The following is a 19865-nucleotide window of genomic DNA, read 5'->3' as shown; positions in this document are numbered from 1 at the left end:
CATCTTAATTAAATATTTCATTATTTCTATTATATATAGTTTGTTTTTTTCGCCCTCAAAACATTACTATTGGTGCGCTACTGCATTTTAGGATGGGTCCCCATGTAAGTTATTTTCAGTTCAGATGGTTTAAACATGCTCTTTAGGCTGGACTACCGTTAAACCTCACCCATGAAACCAGGGTTTATATCCAGGTTTTCTTTAAAAGGTGTAAAAGAGATTAATTTAAATATAAAATATGACCCCAGCTTCCATCTTTAGTTATACTTATTAACGGGTTTACAACATATTGTGTTTCGTTTTAAACCAGATTAACCATTTTAAAGGCCACTTGTTCACAGTGGGTCCATGGTTAAGAACCACTACTCTAAAATCTCCAATAAATGATCAAAAAATATGTACACATCCTATTCTAATGAACAATTTGGGCCATTCCAGGCTCTGGTGGAGTGCCCTACGAAATCAATTCAATACTTTTCATCGTCAAACACACGTACCAGACCATTTTGAGGGATGTAAACAATAACAATGGTCCCAACGTATTTACATTTTTAATTTCGCTAGCCTCCGAGAATCCGAAAAGAGCCACATATTGATAAATGTTATGATAGCTGTTTAATCGTCAAGTTATGCTTGAATTGGCTCTTGTTACAGTCATGAAATAGTTTGATAAGCAGGTCAGGGCTGATGACATGACCACATTGAAATGGTCTCATTTTCACTGAAATAGCCGAAACGGTACATCGAAATGCGCGTAACATAATTAAAACAGACTGTTTTCTGGGCAACAAGTGATTGTTAAAAGAATGTAACGAATTATGTGAGGCCACTAGGGCGCGACCGTCTCCTGCGCAGGAAAGAGTTCACGCTGCTCGCGCAAAGACATCTGGGATCGTGGAGGACTGGATCGAGCGCTTTGATTTCCGCAGTGCAGCGTGGGATAGTGGAAGAAGTCAGCGAAACAGACGTAGAGAAATGGTGAGTGAGGAAGCTAACGAAACCTAGATCAAACATATTTAGTCGTTTTGGAGTTTAAAATGTAGCTGTGAAGTATTATAAACAAGTTAGATGCATATTGTAGTGGCTACCGTGTGTAAGCGCAGCCTTTATTCAGAGCTCTTTGTTTCGCAATATTTTTAGCAACCCGGCTAACATTCCCAAGCTAAATCCGCCCAATTTACTAGGCTACTAATTAGATTGTCAGCGAATGGCGCTCGACGGCCTGTCTAGTTGGAGAATATTAAGAATCGATGGACAATCGGTTTTGTTTTGTTTTGTTTGTGTGTTCATGAGCTGCACGACGCTGTGGCCGAAAGAGGCTGTTAATCGCGGTGTTGATTTCATGACAGCTCCTTAATGTAGGAACGGGCTGGTCCTGTCATCGATCATCCTAAGCTGTGCCTTTTTAATATCCACATAGTAATTTAATCGACGTTATAAACGAGTATGAATAATAATAGATAGGCTATAGAGCGGGGGTCTATATGTTTGTAGCCTGCCGTCGTCACTAGCGTCAGTTTGCGCGTCCATTTTTAAAAAAGATAACTTGCGATAACTCGACGTCGATAATACGTGGTTTATCCGCGTTTACAGTTAGTTTAACAGAAAAATGTAGCCCTTCGTAATGCAGCTTTTAGTTATCTGACAGTAAACAAACCGCCAGCGACGCACCGCATTTCCTAGGTGTTGCCATTAACAAAGTAAACAACAACTTTAAACAACTGCAGCTGTCGGCATTTCATTTGCAATTGTTTAACTCAATTGGCACGTTTCAGCTGTTCGCCGTCTGCTTTTCTTTTCATTATTTTATTCGAAAAACAGCGGTTGTTTTACTTGTACATTTCGAAAACAAAAGTTTTTACTATTTTCTCATAATGTCGGTTTGGATAAAAGCATCAAACATCACCAGTTAGAAAATACCGTAGTAAATACTGTAGTGTTTTTGAATCATGCTGTAACGTTAGTAACGTGTAATACAAGTTATCAATGTTTAACAATTTATTGTTACTAATCTCGTACAAAATAAATTAGGCGTTTATTTATAAAATACAAATGTGTGTGATGAGTATATTATGTAAATATAAAAGCACACATACATGTATGTACAAAAAAATTAAACATAAATTTAAGAAGTTTATACATGTGTATTTATTTATGCATAATAAATATACACCGTAGGCATGAGACAATATAACCATTTTCAAGGGATACCGTGGTTTGGAAAAGGTTTTAAAACCGACCAAATTTTCTGCTATATGGTTCCTACTTATGTACGTTTTGTTAAGTTTTTTAGGACAACAGTAACAGTTTTAACCTCCTATAACCTAATTAGAATAAAAACCTAAGTATCATCTTTTGATACAATGTATTTTTAGAGAAAAATGATGTCTATATACGTGGACTCGTGGTGCGAATTTACATAAAACACTTTTAAAAATAGTGTTTGGGACATTTCATTTGCTGCAAAACAGTTGCAGGATGACGCTGTATGTCTGTAACAAAATATAAAACATTCAAAGTATTTTAAATAGCCACTTAAGAGCTAAAATGTGCTGTCCACGTATGTGGACACATAAGCCCTAGGAGGTTATGGGGGCTTATAATATTCACCTTGAATGTTTAAAAAATAAAAACTGCTTTTATTCTAGCTGAAATGAAACCAATACGACTTTCTTCAGAATAAAAAATATTATAGAAAACATTGTGAAAATTTCCTTTTCTCTCTTAAACATCATTGTGGAAATATTTGAAAACTGTACATATGGAAATGAATAAATATGGATTTTATTTTAATAAAGTAACTTTGCTGTCTAAAAGATACTAACCTAAAATGAGACATTTTTATATTTGGGCACTGAACATGCTGCAGATCTCAAAGATGAGTTTATAATGAGATGGAATTGAAAGTTGAGTTACTGACTTGCTTTTTTTTTTCTCTCTCCAGGATGTCTTTTTGATGATCAGACGTCACAAGACAACCATCTTCACAGATGCTAAGGAGTCTACCACAGTCTATGAGCTGAAGCGGATTGTGGAGGGCATTCTGAAGCGAGCACCGGAGGATCAGAGGCTTTATAAGGTCAGCAAAGAAAGTTATTATTATTACTCATGTTTGTAATTAATGCTACAACTCTGTTAGTTTAACCTGAAGGTTGAATCATTCCATTTATGAAGATTAAAAAAGAAAGAAATTAACATTTATTATGTAGCAAGGATCCATTATATTGATGAAAACCGACTGTTAAGACATGTACATTTTTATTTCAATTTAATAGACAATTCTAAAGAACGTTGTTGTTTATCATACAATCCTAAAAAGGTTTTTGCTATTTCACAACGGTATCGTTTTGTTTTGTTTACTGCATTTGTTCCAAAAATATCACAAAAACATGACCACCCCCAGACTTTAATTGTAGTGATTGATTAAACAAGAAAGTGAGATATAAAAAAACTGACGCCAAGAAAAGCAGTCAATTCTTTGCTAAAACTAGCTCAGTCTAGCTCAGTTTGTTGTTGTTAATTTTTGTTATATTAGAATCCATATTTTAGTGTATTAATATAAAAATTTTAGAATAGAAATTGAGTGCTTCCTGCAGCCATTTAGTTGCTTTATTTGAAATTCTGTTACTATAATTTAAAAGTACATATTTTTTTAGTAGATGGCATCAAACAATGTACAGGACGTAGATGCAGGCTATTAGCTATTTAGTGAGTTTGCGCCATCTCATACTGTCACCACAGCTGGATATTTAGTGGCTTTTAAATCCAATTTCTTTTAGACTTCTTCAAAACTGACTGTAGCTGTCAGGAAAATGCCAAATTAAGTTTTTGGTGACTATGTTTGTGTGGAGGATCTGCTTTAATCGCATCTTTGCCAGAGAGAGCAGACGGTGTGATAAAAGCACCGCAACCATTGTCATTTCTACATTTATGTTGTGCAATATGTTGATATAATTAATGAAACAAGCCTAAATGCATTAAAGTCTCATTATTATTATTATTATTATTATTATTATTATTATTATTATTATTATTATTAGCGCTTCATAATTGTATTTGGGTGGACTCCTACAATATGTTTATCTCTTGAATATCAAAAAACGAGTTTTATTTTCTCATAATGTACGTTTCACATGACCTCATTTCTCAAAGCTTCCTAAATGGTGTATAATATTTTTCTTTATGTATAATAATATAATAATATTCTTTGTGTTTAAATTTAAAAGTTTACAATTTAAAATGAATGTTCTAAAACTGTAAGACCAATCACAAAAGACTGGGCTATCTGGTCAATCAGAGCAGAGTAGATTCACAGAGTCTGCTCTGATTGGTCAGATGGCGCAGTCTGTTGTGATTTGTCTACTAGCATATATTAGATATGGAATCCAGCTTCAGAGACTGCGATATGTACAGTAACAATGACATTGATTTTAGCATATAGTATCGAGCCTGAGTCCGCTGATATAACGTTGATCAACACAAACCTCCATCACAAGCACAAGTTAAGCAGGATATTTCTCCAGTGGGTAGTTATACTAAAGAATAATACCCAGTCATACTTGTTTTGCTAAGCTTATGAATTAAATGGAAAATCAGTTGCCTTTGGGAATGTGCATACCTCTGTGTACAGCAAAAGGGTATGTGGTCACCAAAGCATTTTTGCACAGCTGTGAGCACTTCAACTGTCTATGCATTTAAATAAAGGCAGACATAGTCGCTTTAAGGCAAGTCATAACACTTGGGAGCGTATATTTTGCGAATGGGGAAACATCAAATTCTCAAGACAAGCTTATAATTACAGTTGATATTTTGAATCACCAATAAAATTTAACTCTTTGTTTCTAAACATTCGATTCCAACAAAAAAATCGAATTTTCCAGATTACCTGAAATATTCCGCATGCACACTTGAAGGAAACGAGATCTCAACACCAACCTTATTTATGGCTCTTTCTGGATTATGCTGGATCTGGATCAGATGTCATCCTGTCAATCAAACTATGCAATACAGTGCCTGATTGCTCTGGAGTTATTCCTGATATTAAATATCCAAAAATCACAGTGATGTCTTCGATTACAAGTTTGTGGGCATTCAATGAGTTGCTGTCATGTGATTTGCTATTGAATAGCGGAGGTGAGAGTTCATGAAGTCAAACAGGACAGCCTGTATCCCTGCATTCATTTCATACAGCTTACAAAACCAAAGAGCATCTGTTTTCAAGTGTAGTCCGTTCATTTAAGAGTATAATGATCAAGCTTTACATAAATGTATTTCTCATGTCCGTGAGTCAAGTATTCACTGAGATTCCAGCACATATGCTGACCCCAAAGGATTCATAACAGTGATGCTGCAAAAACTGTCATAAACGACACACGTCTGGGCCAAGCTCCTCCCTCAGAGGATTGTAAGGCTACAGCAATCGATTACTAGAAGGCTTCTTTCACTAGAAAAGGGGTGCCCAAACTGGGTCTTGGAGGGTCATGCAAGATTTAATCACACCTGGGCTATCTAATCAAGCTCTTACTAATGGCCCGTTTCCACTGAGTGGTACAGTACAGTACAGTTCACCTTTATCAGGCTTGCATTTCCACTTCTAAAAGGGTACCAATGGTACTCTTTTGGTGGGCATGGTGTACGACAGAAAATTTCAGTCAATGCCTTTCTCGCTGTACAGGTCGTTGACATATCATGAGAAGCATTTCTCACAAAACAGATTCTTTACACACATAAATACTTGTGGATAAATGATTATGATTTGATTATAACTGCAGATCAATGACAGTAACATCACCAACTGCATAAAATAAATAAATAAATAAATAAATAAATGCAACATATATGAACACACACAGCCCTTTACAGACTCTGATATGTTACCAATAACAGAAAAACTACACACAGCATACATTTATCCATATTTGGGTTAAAAAAACAACACGCAACATACAGTATAGCTCACAGTCAGTGCAAACCTCTCATCTGTATCTTTAATATTCACCAGCACACGTAATCTCTGTTGGAAAGTAATTCCATCATTCCGAGTTCATAATAGTGCAAAAGGTGATGATAATAGTTAAACATGGCAGTGTGTTCATCTTTTAGTTTTTTTTTTTCTGGCTTCTCCTTTGTTTTTTCGTGCATCACTCTCGCGTTTGTCTGTTTCTGACAGGATCAGTTGTGAGAAGCGCTTCAATGATCACGCACACGTTATTATAATCAGCTCAAGAAGTTTAATTCAAATATAAACGTAGACTCGAGTGCAAGTGAGAAAGCGAAACTGCTCGCGCTTTAGACGGTCTTGTAAAAAACTACGGGGCACAGGGTATATTCTGCTTTTCTTCTTGGCTTCGAGGCTGTTCAAGACGACGACATGGTTTGTTTGAGCTCGGGTCGACCATGGCTCGTTATTATATGTATATTATTATTATTATTATTACGGTGTAATGTCTCGGCTGTGCATTTAAAACACTGCGGTCCATGAGCAAGTGACATATCTCTGTAAACCAATAGCGTTCAGTTCCTCGTCTAGCTCCACCTTTAGGTACCCTTCTCCAGGACAGAGTTTGGGCACCCTTGCACTAGATTGACCAGTCACATGTCTTTAAATGTCAGTCACTCATCGATTTACGTGAAACAATTAATTTATCTCCACGTTGCTGCCGTTCTTAAAGACTCTCATTGAAAACAACTAAAAATATATATACTTCCCCTCAGTGACTATTCTTTGATGGACACGCGCCCTGGTATTCCACTTTATTTATAGACTTGTGTTGATCAGTTATGGAAGTGAAACTGCATTTGCTGGTGACTCTGGTGGAGTATAATAATAGATTATAATCTTTTGGCAGACAATGACTTTATTTGTCTTGCACTTCGATAGTTTACAGACTTTTTAAATTCACAAACAGCTAGATATGTTGGACAAAGCAAAATGGACAGTAATGGTGGGAAGGTGAACTGTATAACAGGAACATGCAGTTGATGCACGAACATACGAATCAGTTAAAGTAGTGTAAATATGTAATTTAGCTTAATTGATCTCTCCTTGTTTCCCAGGATGACATGCTGCTAGAAGATAGTAAGACTCTTGGAGACTGTGGATTCACAAACCAGACAGCCAGACCTCAGGCTCCAGCTACAGTAGGACTGGCTTTTCGCATCAGCGGTAGGAGTTTCTCATTTGCCCTAATATACTTTACAAGATTTGCTGGTCCGCATTTGTTCACAGTGTCTGTTTTTTTTTGTTTTTTCCAGATGATGCTTTTGAGCCTCTAAGAATAGAGGCCTTCTCCAGCCCTCCTGAGCTTCCTGATGTTATGAAGCCTCAAGACTCGGGCAGCACCGCCAACGAACAAGCCGTGCAGTGAAGGACGAACCAACGTTAAAGGGTTTGGGGGGAGGGAGGGAGGGGGGAAGACGGCAGGGGTAAAGAGTGTCCAAAACAATGTGCGTGTTTAAAGATGGCGGTGTGTATCGAGTTACAGCAAGCGGGGGGTATAAGCATGAGTGAGAGTGGTCTCGTGTGATATTGAAACTTTGCTGAGAATTTGAATCGCTCTCCCTGTTACTCCTCATGTCCCATCAAGCACTAGCAGCTTAACTCTCACCGTATTGTCGCAAAACCCTTCCTATATTTAGTGTCTGCTCATCTACAGGTTCATCTACCAATCACAACGCCCTCTCCCCTTCACGCGCGCAGGCACACTTTGATTTCTGGTAACATTTCCCCTCGTTTCTGGATGAATTTTTGCTCAATTGTCAGACCCAAGTATTTAAACCTGTGCTTCTTATTTAATTCACGCAAATGTTATGTTTGGAGAGTTCGACCTTTTGTGCTTTTTGTGTGTTTCGATCTGTTAGGGGCTGGGGTGGGTTTGTGTTAGTGGCTGTAAGGTTTTACAAAGGCCCACTTTACTGATCGCATTTACAGTACGCTGTTGTGTGTAACGAGTATTGATATTATAATTATTCTTATTTAGATTCTTCATAATTTTATTGGGGTGCAAAAAGGCCGTAGGCTGAATCGTTTTATGTTACCGACTTACTCTATAGTGTAAATGCACATGGAACTGACTGAACTTCAGAATGGGCATGGATGCCGTCAGGTTATACCTGCAAATTATTAATACACAGCACATGGTTATGGTGAATTCTGACATACAGTGGTTTCATTGTAAATACATTTTTCCACATGCATTGTCGCTTCTTGAAGTGTGTTTTGCGTTTCTTTATCATTTTGTGTTGGAGTTAGTGTCCGTTTTTCAATCTTTCTTTTGGAGGCTCAAGTATTCACATTCAGTTCTCTGGTTTTATGTTTGAATCAAAGAGCAGTGTAAATGCTTTTGTCTTTTTTTTCTTTGTGTGTGTGTGTGTGTGTGGCATTTTAAAATGGTGGAAAGAATCATGTAAAAAAAACATTAAGATCAATAAGAATGAAGCCTTTGGGCACAGTTGCTTAAAACGTGAATGTTTAACACAAACGCTGACATTGTGTTCATCCCAAGGAAAAAAAGAAACAAGCTCCTAATGTTTTTGCAAACTCACCCTTATCCTTCTCGGTGATGGCAGTGTTCCTTCACAGTGCTCTTACAAAATAACAAACAGAAAGTTACAAACGGAAAATAAAACCATGCTGCAGTATCTGTAACTGCATTTAAATAAATTAAAATCAGCCCTTTTCCACTCCCTTGTTTAATGTTCAGTGTCTGTTTATTAATAGTGTTGCCACCTTTAGCTTTTGGAATTTTTTTTTTTGTTATTGTGTAGATATGATTGCAGTATTTCAGATAGAATAACACCCAGTACTGAAACAAAAGCTGTGGGAAATTTTGAAAATCAAAAGTAATGGGCAAACTAACAGGATTTCTCAGCAAACTTGAATTTCAGGAACAATTATGTTTGAAAATAAAATGCTTAAAAATGTGATTTATGAGGATTTGGACATGCAAACTTTAACCATGTAGCAGTATATAATTATATATTTTCTATATTTAAGGATATGAATATTTCTAAAATAAAACTTTTAGATATTCTGGGTCTTTTAAGTAAATCCGTTAACCCAATTAAAACCTAAATGACTGACATCGGAGGGAGAAAGGAGGGAGTTATTTCATATTGTTGTATTAAAATGTGTGTAATCTTTCAGGTGTGCTTTGGAAGTAAATGATATAAAATGTTGCACATAAGGGTTTTTTATTAGCAGCTTAAATTCTAAAATAAAACATCCTTAATCTATTAAAATAGTGCAATCAATATCACATTGTTATATCAAGGACTTATTTTTCATATTTTCTATTATGATTATGTCAAGATGAGTTGAAAGCAAGTTAAAATGAGTTTGTAATTTGTACATGCAAATACAAGTAAAATAGCCTATTCAAAACTTTCCTGAAAAGCGTATCCAAACGTACCTTGCTGAAAACGGTCAGCGGACTAGTGTAGCTGTTCGTAACATACAGATGGATTCATGTCATGAAGCACCAATCATCGCTGCGTGAACGCGCATGCGCAGGAGGACCACTATTTTTGGTAGCAACAGAAGCTAATGGAAAGAGACGATCGTCAGTTATAAAGGTCTGTCATTTCAAATATCCACTGTTTGTTTTGAATTCATGTTGTTAATGTATTCGTGCTAGTTAGTGATTTAAGTTTCGCTTCATTTTTAAAAATTACATTAACTGTTAACTGAGTTAAGCTAATCATATTAGTCCATTGATTCTGCACATTGCAAGTTACAGCACTAGTGTTTACTAACTTACCCTCATCATTGCTTCAGCTGTTTATAAGGATATTTACTAGTTATTCTCTTGAATGTATCGTTATAATACCCTTAGCAGTGTTTAATATATGCTTTTGAATATAATTGTGTTTGCCTGGTCTTGAAAGAAACACTCCTGACAGACTAGAAAAAGCGTTTTGTTCATACACGTCAAATTTGACATTTTGTTTGTCTTTAAGTTTGTTTTTTCGGTTTAATGTAAAGAAAACATCCAAAATACACGTGTAAATGTTTCTTTTATCATACTTTAGAAATATGTGTCATACTTTATAAGTCTGTTTGAGTTGCAATACAATTTGGAAGGCAGTTTTCTCAAAATGAGATTATTTCTTTTACAATGAGCTATAAATCTTAACTTGCCTCCTCCATACACCAAACTTAACAGATTTATTCGTATTATGAAGTCTTTTTTTAAGAAAGGGATATATTCATATGTTTACATGGCTAATGATACACAGCATTTAATTAGAAAATAAATTAATAGAAAATCAAATTGTGAATTAGTTTTTTTTTTCTGTTTAGGACTGTTTGCTCTATTTTCTAAATAATAATATCAGAACTGAGACTGATCTGACTCCATACTACGCAAGTATGGTGATAAATACTACTTTTTGTTTTACTCTATTCACCTGCAGTGTTTTGCTTTAATTTAAAAAAAAAAGCCACCCAGATGGAGCTTCTTCAGCAGAATGTGGCGGCTGCGGGACGGGTGATCATGGATGTGATCCAGGCTGAATGGGAGCCGCTGTCTCACTGGGAGCTGGACCAGCGGCTGGACCGCGCTGTGGAGGAGATGATCGAGGCTGACCTAGTGGCGCAGGTTCAGGAGCAGATGAACTCCGCTCAACAGGAGGACTCATCAGCAGATCAGACACACACTCCAAAGCACTCAGAGCCCAAGCAGCCCGTTCAAGAGTCTGCCTTACAGCGTTCACATGCCACTGAAGTCATGGAGGCAAATCCCACCGTTCAGGTCAGTTCTATTCTAGATGCCAAAGTTTTGACAGTTTAATATGAAGCGAATTCTGTTGGAATGTAATTTTTTAAACACAAGTAAACAATTTCACTCATTAATTTCTCATTTCACTAGTTCTCTGAGGGATGCTTTTAAAATTATTTCATATTTTTATATTGTGAAATATTGAAAATCTTTAAAAAAATGTTTTATAATGATTTGAGTTGATTGTTAGTTGTTGTTTTATAATTACTGCTGTATGTTACTGCTTTTTTTTTAAATACCTAGATACTGGTATGGCAGTAGAAACAAAGAAAAACTACTGCTTTGTATGTTATTGCTTTTTTAAAATACCTAGATACTGGTATGGCAGTAGAAACAAAGAAAAACTACTGCTTAACAAAATAATTTTTTTGTTATGGTTTTTCTTGCAGTATGTGACCAATTTTCTGCAGAGCTCCAACATGGGCTTCAGCAAAAACCGCATGTCTGGAAGAGCTCGACTGTCCATGTCTCACACTGTCCTACTGTCCCTCACCCTCCTTTCCAAACGTGTCAGCTATCGCAGCGTGTCCTCCAGTTTCCATCTGGAGAAGGGAAATATTCACAGGATCTTCTTTTCCTTCTGTGATCAAGTGATCGCACAGCAGAATCGTATCATTCAGTGGCCTACAGGTATGGGTTAATACGAGATGATACATTCACACAAGTCAAACTCTAAGGCTATTTTATTGGCATAAGAACAGGGTAAGAGGAGTTTGAAAAAAGAGATCATGTATTTTCATAACTAACTCATATTTTAGAAATATTTTCATTTTCCTTACAAATTTTATGATATAAAAACATTGACTGTCTCAACGTTCTGCTTAGTTTTCTTTATTTATCATGCTATGAATGCAAAGTTAAAGTTATTCATGTTTTGTTTTGAAATTATTATACCATGATTATGATATCTAAAAACAAATAAAATACATAAAAAGATTTTTAACTAGTTGTCAAGACATTTTTGTTTGTTTAAAACCTCAAAACTCTACATTTTAAGTATACTTTTTTTTTACGAAACTGACAAAGCACATGGCTAACATGTTTTAATTGAAATTAACATGAAAGCTGAAAATACCAAATTAAAACATTCAAAATCATAACAAAAACTATTATATTTATGAATTTATTAAAGAGCCCCTATTATGCATTAAAAAAACGTCACATTTTGGTTTTTGGAGTCTCCAACAAAAGTCTGGTATTCATGCAAGGTTCAGCTATCCATTTGTTCCCAAACCCCTCCTTAGCGCGATGCTATTCTGCGGTGATTGGTCTGATGACCCGTCTGTTGTGATTGGTCGACTGCATTCAGCATGAGACAGAGAAAAATGCCCACCACGGCTTATCAACATTGTTGAAGTAGTCAGAGGAGAAGGTGTGCATTAAAGCAATGCAGTTTAACACCAGCATATTGCTCTATTCTTAACCGTTAGTAAAAACAATGACACACATTCAGTATTAATCCACACAGCGGCAAAAGCTGAATTATTTTGACAGTGGCCATAGCAACGACAAAAAGGCAGTGGATCGCGAGCTCACAGATGTATTTAAGTCCGTAAACAAAGCAGCATGCATCACGTTTTCAACATAGCTTTAGACGCGATATGGGAATATAAAGAGTCAACCAGATACAGTACAAGCAGTTACAAGAAACAAAACACAATTAAAAACATAATTTGCAACCTAGAGAAAACAAGGAGGGCACCATTTCAGCTTCTGGTTCATGCAGACTTTAATCATTTAACATTGCGGTTTTCCTTTCCTCATGCAGGACAGGAGGCCCTACAAAATCTACTCCCTTTCTCCAGCTGGCACAGTCGCAGTGAGGGTCTGGAAGAGAGAGGTCTTCCTAGAGTACTCGGGGTGCTGGGCGACACGCGCATCCCTATACGCCTTCCCTCGGGAAAACCAGACAATGAAACGGATGCTCCGGACGCCAAAAGACCTAAGAGTGAAGTGCATCCAGATTCATGGCTAAACTTGGAGCTGGTGTGCAACAGCAACGGACGCTTCATTTACTGCCATATCAGCAAAGGCTCAGAAAGTGACAGAGGAAAAACGTTGACTGAAAGGCTCCAGAAACACCCTGAGATGGTTCCTCCGGGAGCCTGTCTAATAGCTGGAGTCGGACATCCACTCACTGAACAAATACTTACTCCATTTTCAACCGGTCGAAGTCCACAGGAAAACCTCTACAACAGAGCGCTGGGGAACCATTTGGGCCGATTCAACCAGGCGGTGGCAGACCTGAAGGAGCGATTCCAGAAGCTGAGGTATTTGGATATGGGGAACTTTGAAAGGGCAAAGACTGTGGTTCTGACAGCTTGTGTTTTGCACAATGTTTTCCTGGACATGGGGGACGTGACAAAGGGACTGATAGAGAAAAGCGCAGTGGAAGATGTGGAGGAGCTTAACCAAGATGCTGCTGGGGTGAAAATGAGGGAGACTGTGGCCAACCTTCTTTATAGCTCACTGGAAGAGGGGACGCTATAAGATTTTGACACTAATTTGCATATTTAAAGGAACAACAAACCCAAATTGAATGTTTTGTCATTTGATCGCTTCGTGACTTCATCTTCATAAACTGTTTTTATTTTGTTTATTCACTAAAAGTCCTTGCAGCCAAAATCTTCACACATTAAACAAACTGACAAAAAACGTTACTACTAATGTTATGAATATAATTGAACTGTTTGATGCAAGTCTGCTGATAAGTAGGGACGGCTGACGTGACACAGTGTCGAGATCCCGAATCGCTAGTGTTTCAAAAAACTGCATCGACGCATGATCCGAAACACCTGGTCACGTGACTAAAATGATTCAAAGCACCCAGGTCACGTGACTAAAGCAATTCGAAGCATCGGACATTTCAGAAGCATTTCAAGACCTGGCGAATCTGCGTTTGGTTGACAGGGTAGGGAAAACCCTCTATTTGATGTAGCCTAGTGGAACGTGCGTGTGCACAAAATGTGCTGCAAATGTCCTGAGTTCGAATCCCGACTTGCACAAATACTCAGAAATTGTCACTTGATGTATTTTAATAATCTTAATTTTCATGACCAAAGCAAGACGTGTTTATTCACAAAGTGCTTGTTTGGATGTCAGATCAATGTTAAAACAAAAAACGTTAGAAGAACAGAGCATTTAAAAACAAATGTCTGTTGCTGCATCATCCTGGATTTGAACCCATTATATCTGCATGCTAGTCAGGAACTCTCACCGCTACACTTAATCACTTGAAATATCAATTGTACAACATAGGGTTTAATAACTCAATTTGCGTAAATGTTTCTTTGCTGAAGCTGTTCCAGAGTAATACATAACAGATGACCACTAGGTGTCACTGTAGAGACAGGTTTTAAAATGCTTCGACACAATTGCTTCAACTCTTTCAGTGTTTCATGCAGCTTTGCTCTGCTCACCACTACTGATAAGTTGAGTTTTACCATTTTTTTTAATTCATGAAGTTGCTCTACAGGTCTGGCGGAAGCACTTTTAGCTTAGCTTAGCATAGATAATGGAATCTGATTAGACCTTTAGCATCTTGCTCAAAAAAAAGTTTAGATAATTTCATATTTAAAGCTTGACTCTTCTGTAGTTACATTGTTTACTAAGACCGACAGAAAATTAAAAGTTGCTGTTTTAATTTTTCGTTAGCCTTACATAAGATGCTAACGGTTTAATCCGATTCAATAATTTATTCTGAGCTAAAAGTGCTCCCGCTAGATCAGTGGTCTCAAACTCAGTTCCTGAAGGGCCGTAGCTCTGCGTAATTTAGCTTCAACCATCTCCAACTCACACCTGCTTAATAGTTTATAGTCTTGAACATCTTGATTATTTGGATCAGTTGTGTTTGATTAGGGTTGGAACAAAACTGTCAATCAGGAATTCCAAAACAGGAATCGAGATTGAGACCTATCAATTTGAGACCTATCAGACCTTACTCAGTTAACTGAATTTGGTTATTGACGATTTGACACGATCCAGGACCGTTTTGTTCTTCAAAACTCATCTGAGAGTTGCAACAGGTCTGGTAGCTCAAACCTGCTTGGGAGCAGGCGTATTTCACATAAACAGGATTAGATCGGGTCATTTCAAGCAAAAGTAATATTGAAAGTATGTGCCGAATTCTGTTGTTTTCTTACAGTAATAGTTGTATACACTTGATATATTAAATAGTTAAAAAAAAAACTATATATATATATATATATATATATATATATATATATATATATATATATATATATATATATATATATATAAAACTTGTGCAATCTGCGCACTAAAAATTTTAAAGACTGTCACGGGGTGGTTCTTCTTAAGGGGTTTAAAGAGAACCTTTATTTATATAGACTTTTTAGATACAAACACATAGCCTACTATTTTAAGGTACTGCCTTTAGTCTGTCTGATAATAGACATGCACAGTATTGGACTGTTTTTTTTTTAAGAAATAATAATTATTGCAATCATACACATGTTTTGACAGCTAATATGCAGGTGATTTGATGCTTCACAAAAGTTGCAGACACCTTTACTCTGAACAAAATGCTTTTTTTTATGCTAAATTAATTTAAACAGCAGTTATACCTTACGCCGATTAAGAAACTTGTAGGCCTTGGCTACTACAATAAATAAAATCCAGTCTAACTCTAAAAATAATAAATTGCTAAATGCTCCTGACACATGATAGTGTAAAGCCTGCAGCCCACAACATAGGTGGTGAGTTGTTGCATATCATTCATTCATTTTCTTATCGGTTTAGTCCCTTCATTAATCCGGGGTCGCCACAGCGAAATGAACCACCAACTTATTCAGCACATGTTTTACGAAGCGGATGCTCTTCCAGCTGCAACCCATCTCTGGGGAACATACACACTCATTCACACACATACACTCTGGACAATTTAGCCTACCCAATTCACCTGTACTGCATGTCTTTGGATTGTGGGGGAAACCGGAGCACCCGGAGGAAACCCACGCGAACGCAGGGAGAACGTGCAAACTCCACAGAGAAATGCCAACTGACCCAGCCGAGGTTTGAACCAGGAACCTTCTTGCTGTGAGGCGACAGCACTACCTACTGCGCCACCCAAATTATTGCATATCATATTTAACAAATCGTTTACTATGAATTTTATGTCATTTTCTCTGATAATTGAATATAAATCAGATGATGTCATTACGCTGCTGTGCCGTCAGCCAATCGCTGCATTGCTGATCATGATTTCGAGGATCGATCGATCTGTCCTTCACAACACACGCAGCGATCTCAGATCAGTTCATCCAGACATCTGTTTCACGAACTTGTTTGAAGAACCAAATTAGCCAGAGATCAGTTATCAAGATTAAAAGATCCAGGATCTGTTAAATCATCTTAGATCATTTAAGCGAGGTACAAAGAACAGACCACAGCTTAGTATATTAAAAAATAGTAAAACTCAAATGTTTGACTTCAGGGGAGTTGTAAAATGAGCTTATTTCCAAAGAAAAATTGGACTGTTTCCTTTAAAGGTCTGGACTGTAAGTTCTTAACAGAAGTAGTATTGTGTGGTCAAATTGTATAAATCTTTTGATAACATTGAAACATTGACAGACACACTCTGTATATTTCAACATTTTATTAAAAAACAAAAATACAATATTCCACTTGTCCTTTACTCATTTTACATGAATGCTACAATTTAAACTCCACAGCAATTTTTGCAAGTGAATAATAGAGGAAACAATTCATTCAGTTCTCTAAATATAAAGATCCTTTTCATTTTTCTAATCTGAAAAGATGGTGGCAGGTATTATAATTGGGAAGCTTCCGACTCAAACTTTTGCAAGTTATTGTTCTGGGAAAGACAAGTAATTGCACGCGCCAGATTATTGATGGCTTCGATCTTCCTCTCTTCCAGAGCTTTCTGCTGAGCCCACATGTTCAGTTTGCGCTCCTGCAGCTCCAGGTAAAGCTGAAGCAGATCCTGTGGAGGCCTGGCGTTGGGCAACTGCGGAGCTGAGGCTGTAGGTGTGGGCAGTATTGGGGTAAATCGTTTACTGGCTATTGCTTTTCCCAATTTAGTGGCACTGATTTTTGCTTTGCGCTGAGCCTCAACCTCCTCGTAGCTCCTTCCCAGAACTTCATGCATCTCCTTGAAGAACTCCCAGTGGACGCTGTTGGTTCCTAGTCTTTTTGCTCGCTCTGCATTCTTGCGGTACGTCGCTAGCATGTTTCTCCACTTCAGGTCGCATTCAAAGGCTTTGACTGAAACATCAGTGCCTTCGTCGGCTCTTAGTTTGGCGGTCACCCTCTCAGCCACAGTCTCCCACAGCTTCTTCTTTTTGCACACGGGCTGGTCAAACTCTGCGTCCATGTCCAAGCGAACGTGGACGAGGTGCCATGTGGCTTGGAGTGTCCAGACAAACTCTGAATAAATAGATTATTAATAAAGAGAAGAAAAGTATCAAATATTTAGGTCTGAGAGGAAAAAAAAGGTCTGAGACAAAATAATTGTGATCAAAGATTGAACCATTTTAAAGTGAGGCCATGGCACAGTGAATGTTTGGTCTGAGAATGGATTCAACACCAGCAAAAACGGATGTTCACATTAGGGCTGTGCGATTTGGGGAAAATATCTAATTGCAATTTTTTTTTATTGCGATTTAGATTTGATTTGTGATTTATTTATGTAGTCAAGCTTCAGCTCGATATTCTGTATCGTAGCTTCTTACTGCTAAATTGCAGTGAGTGTTAGTAAAAAAATGGTTTTAAACCGTTTAAAACCAAAAATTAAACACTACTTTTTCTCATAAACGACCAAAATCCAATCTTGTTTGATGGTGGTGGGCCGAAGCTAAATATACCAAACTGTATTAATTAAAAAATATTAAAAGATAAAAATACTGTAATCGTATCAATAATTGTATATATATATTTTACATTTTATATTGTAGTACTTACAATAAAACCATATACAATCTCATTTATTACAACATAAAAAAATAAATAAATATATATATATATATATATTTTTTTTATGTTGTAATAAATTGTAAATGGTTGAGATTGTATATGGTTTCATTTCATATATATATATTGGCCAACATGTAGAAGAAAATAGGGTTTCATGAACCTTTAAAAATCTGATTAATTCACATTTAATTGAAACACTTAATTTCAGTTTTGCTTTTTTTTGTAGCTCAGCAATTAAACAAGCAAACTAAAGGTTATGTAAAATTAGAAATGACAATCTCTGTTTGAGGAATTCGTCCCTTCTCTTGTTTGTTTGGTTGGTGGGCCAAATCAAAGGTTACCATGGGCCAACTTTGGCCCATGCACGGGCCCTAGTTTGAGCATCTCTGCTCTAGAGCAAACAGTAGTGAGTTATGGCATTAGTTATCACTTGGTTCCTGTGGTGCTTTTTTTAGGTGCTGGTTGTTGTATTTCCTCATGCTGTGGCAACAATTCTATGACAGCTTTTACAAATGACCAGTTTTTGTTCTGTGTCTGTAACTTCTAAACCCATAAAATAGTCCCATATTACCACTTATTTCATTAATATTAATTTGTCTATTAATGCTTTTGAGGCGGCAGATTCCATCATCCCACTTGTCTTTGCTTCCTGTTTGTTTTTTTTATTGTATTTCCGCACAGTTATGTTACGCAATTCTGATTGGGCAGAATGAAAGTGAGCTCACTCACTTGGCTAGTAAGACTGTCACACACAGATGACAGTCACTCATTTGCTCTGGGTGAGGGAAATTAAATAATACATATAAATTTCATATCGCAGCCTCTTGTGATTTAGCTAATTGCAACTTTTCAAATCGCGATTCGATTAATCGCACAGCCGTACTTTATATTATGTAGTGTATTTTAAAAATCATTGAAAATCGGTTGTTTAAAATCATATCATTTTAATGTTAACGTTTATTAATTGTCTTTTATTAAAATTGTTTTAAATTGCTTTTAACTAATTACCCAATAAGCAAGAAGTTTAATCCTTTAGTAGAATTCCTTTTTATAGTGAACTGATAAATTAGCAAATGTGCCTAAACATTAGGTTAGGCTGTAAGAAACGCCAATACTGGAAGTAAGGAAAAACTTAAGATTACAGTGCAAAAATTAATATGGACAAATGAATATGTTGGGGGAAAATGTTAAATCGTTAATGTTAAAAATGTTAAATAATTTTACTAAACTGGAAAAAGCAAGAAAAATATCAACAAAAATATAAAAATATGTCATTTGTATTTTTTAAATACAAAATTAGAAATTTAAGTGTATTATCTTTTTATTCCTTATGTTATGTTTTGTTTTGTTTAAATACACAATACATTATTGCTATATTCACTAAGAACTGTATAAAAGTGTTGATTTTCAAAAGGGTGTGCTCGTTTATGTTGAGCATTATTTATCCAGAGAGGTATGTATTGCATGTCTACTTGCAGGTTATTTTTATTTACTTTTAGATTGGTTTAGAATCTAGTTTTTAAACATCTGTCTATTACAGTTAACTTTTAATTGTCTTCCAGTCATCAAAATGATCCATTAAAACGATTAGAAAATACATGCAAAATTCTAAACGCAGTTTTAAAATATATAATAAATAATATAAATATAATAAATATAAAATACTGTTGATATAATTTTATTATAAGTTAAATATTCCATTATAAATGTATTGTTTCGGAGGTCCCGCCAATCTCTGCCATCATCATCATTAGGCTCATCGTGTCCTCCTCGCTGGAGATGGCCAGTTCACGAGCTGCTGCTGCACATCTCACCTGCTTTTGACTTTTCCGTCTCCAAAGTCGTAACCGTAGTGGTTGAGTCCTCCACCTCAATGGCCTCTGTAACAATTGACTCAATGACCTCCATGTTACTTTTATTTTCTTTATACCTGGCCAAGTCTTATTGCGACTAATCGTGGATTTTAACAACACCAGCGATGAGTTCTTTTCGAGCGTCGACAACAGCGATGATAATAACAACGACCTCGTCTGCACCAGGCAGCGCTGAGCAGGGTGTTGTGTTGTGTGTTTTCCGGAAATGATCACGGCGTTTTAGGGAGGATTGTGGGAAATGTAGGTCATCATTTTTACA

At 36.6% G+C, this 19865-nt stretch overlaps 3 protein-coding genes across 4 annotated transcripts; 2 read left to right on the top strand and 1 right to left on the bottom strand.

Moving 5' to 3' along the window:
• Positions 1–821: 821 nt before the first annotated feature.
• elob (elongin B) lies at positions 822–8690 on the top strand. The gene is made up of 4 exons (XM_056453626.1): positions 822–978; positions 2945–3079; positions 7057–7165; positions 7255–8690. Exons 1-4 carry the CDS (start codon positions 976–978, stop codon positions 7365–7367), a joined length of 360 nt encoding a protein of 119 aa, XP_056309601.1. The 5' UTR covers positions 822–975; the 3' UTR covers positions 7368–8690.
• Positions 8691–8773: 83 nt separating this feature from the next.
• On the top strand, positions 8774–14933 carry LOC130221238 (uncharacterized). 2 transcript variants are annotated; one of them, XM_056453622.1, is made up of 4 exons: positions 8774–9573; positions 10441–10751; positions 11168–11408; positions 12547–14933. In XM_056453622.1, the coding sequence occupies exons 2-4, from the start codon at positions 10449–10451 to the stop codon at positions 13266–13268; spliced, it is 1266 nt and encodes a 421-aa protein (XP_056309597.1). In that variant the 5' UTR covers positions 8774–9573; positions 10441–10448; the 3' UTR covers positions 13269–14933. The 2 variants fall into 2 exon arrangements, with proteins under 2 accessions (XP_056309597.1, XP_056309600.1); XM_056453625.1 differs by lacking the exon at positions 8774–9573 and having other exon boundaries at positions 10309–10751.
• Positions 14934–16399: 1466 nt separating this feature from the next.
• Positions 16400–19794, bottom strand: si:dkey-66i24.7 (uncharacterized). The gene is made up of 2 exons (XM_056451229.1): positions 19547–19794; positions 16400–17186 (listed from the first exon to the last, which is right to left on the bottom strand). The coding sequence occupies exons 1-2, from the start codon at positions 19638–19640 to the stop codon at positions 16570–16572; spliced, it is 711 nt and encodes a 236-aa protein (XP_056307204.1). The 5' UTR covers positions 19641–19794; the 3' UTR covers positions 16400–16569.
• Positions 19795–19865: the final 71 nt, after the last annotated feature.

The sequence above is a fragment of the Danio aesculapii genome, chromosome 3 (genome assembly GCF_903798145.1).
Source record: "Danio aesculapii chromosome 3, fDanAes4.1, whole genome shotgun sequence".
In the NCBI taxonomy this organism is placed as follows: Eukaryota; Metazoa; Chordata; class Actinopteri; order Cypriniformes; family Danionidae; genus Danio; species Danio aesculapii.
The sequence above is the reverse complement of the archived record's forward strand: the minus strand, read 5'-3'. Positions and strand labels throughout refer to the sequence as shown.

Bases quoted from the DNA above. Each gene is read 5' to 3' on its own strand.
- LOC130221238 (XM_056453622.1), top strand. From the start codon at position 10,449: ATGGAGCTTCTTCAGCAGAATGTGGCGGCTGCGGGACGGGTGATCATG. The intron at 10,752-11,167 runs GTCAGTTCTATT...TTTTTCTTGCAG, and splicing joins AGGCAAATCCCACCGTTCAG to TATGTGACCAATTTTCTGCA. The intron at 11,409-12,546 runs GTATGGGTTAAT...TTCCTCATGCAG, and splicing joins TATCATTCAGTGGCCTACAG to GACAGGAGGCCCTACAAAAT.
- elob (XM_056453626.1), top strand. The intron at 3,080-7,056 runs GTCAGCAAAGAA...CTTGTTTCCCAG, and splicing joins AGGATCAGAGGCTTTATAAG to GATGACATGCTGCTAGAAGA. The intron at 7,166-7,254 runs GTAGGAGTTTCT...TGTTTTTTCCAG, and splicing joins ACTGGCTTTTCGCATCAGCG to ATGATGCTTTTGAGCCTCTA.
- si:dkey-66i24.7 (XM_056451229.1), bottom strand. From the start codon at position 19,640: ATGGAGGTCATTGAGTCAATTGTTACAGAGGCCATTGAGGTGGAGGAC. The intron at 17,187-19,546 runs GTGAGATGTGCA...CTATTTATTCAG, and splicing joins GACGGAAAAGTCAAAAGCAG to AGTTTGTCTGGACACTCCAA.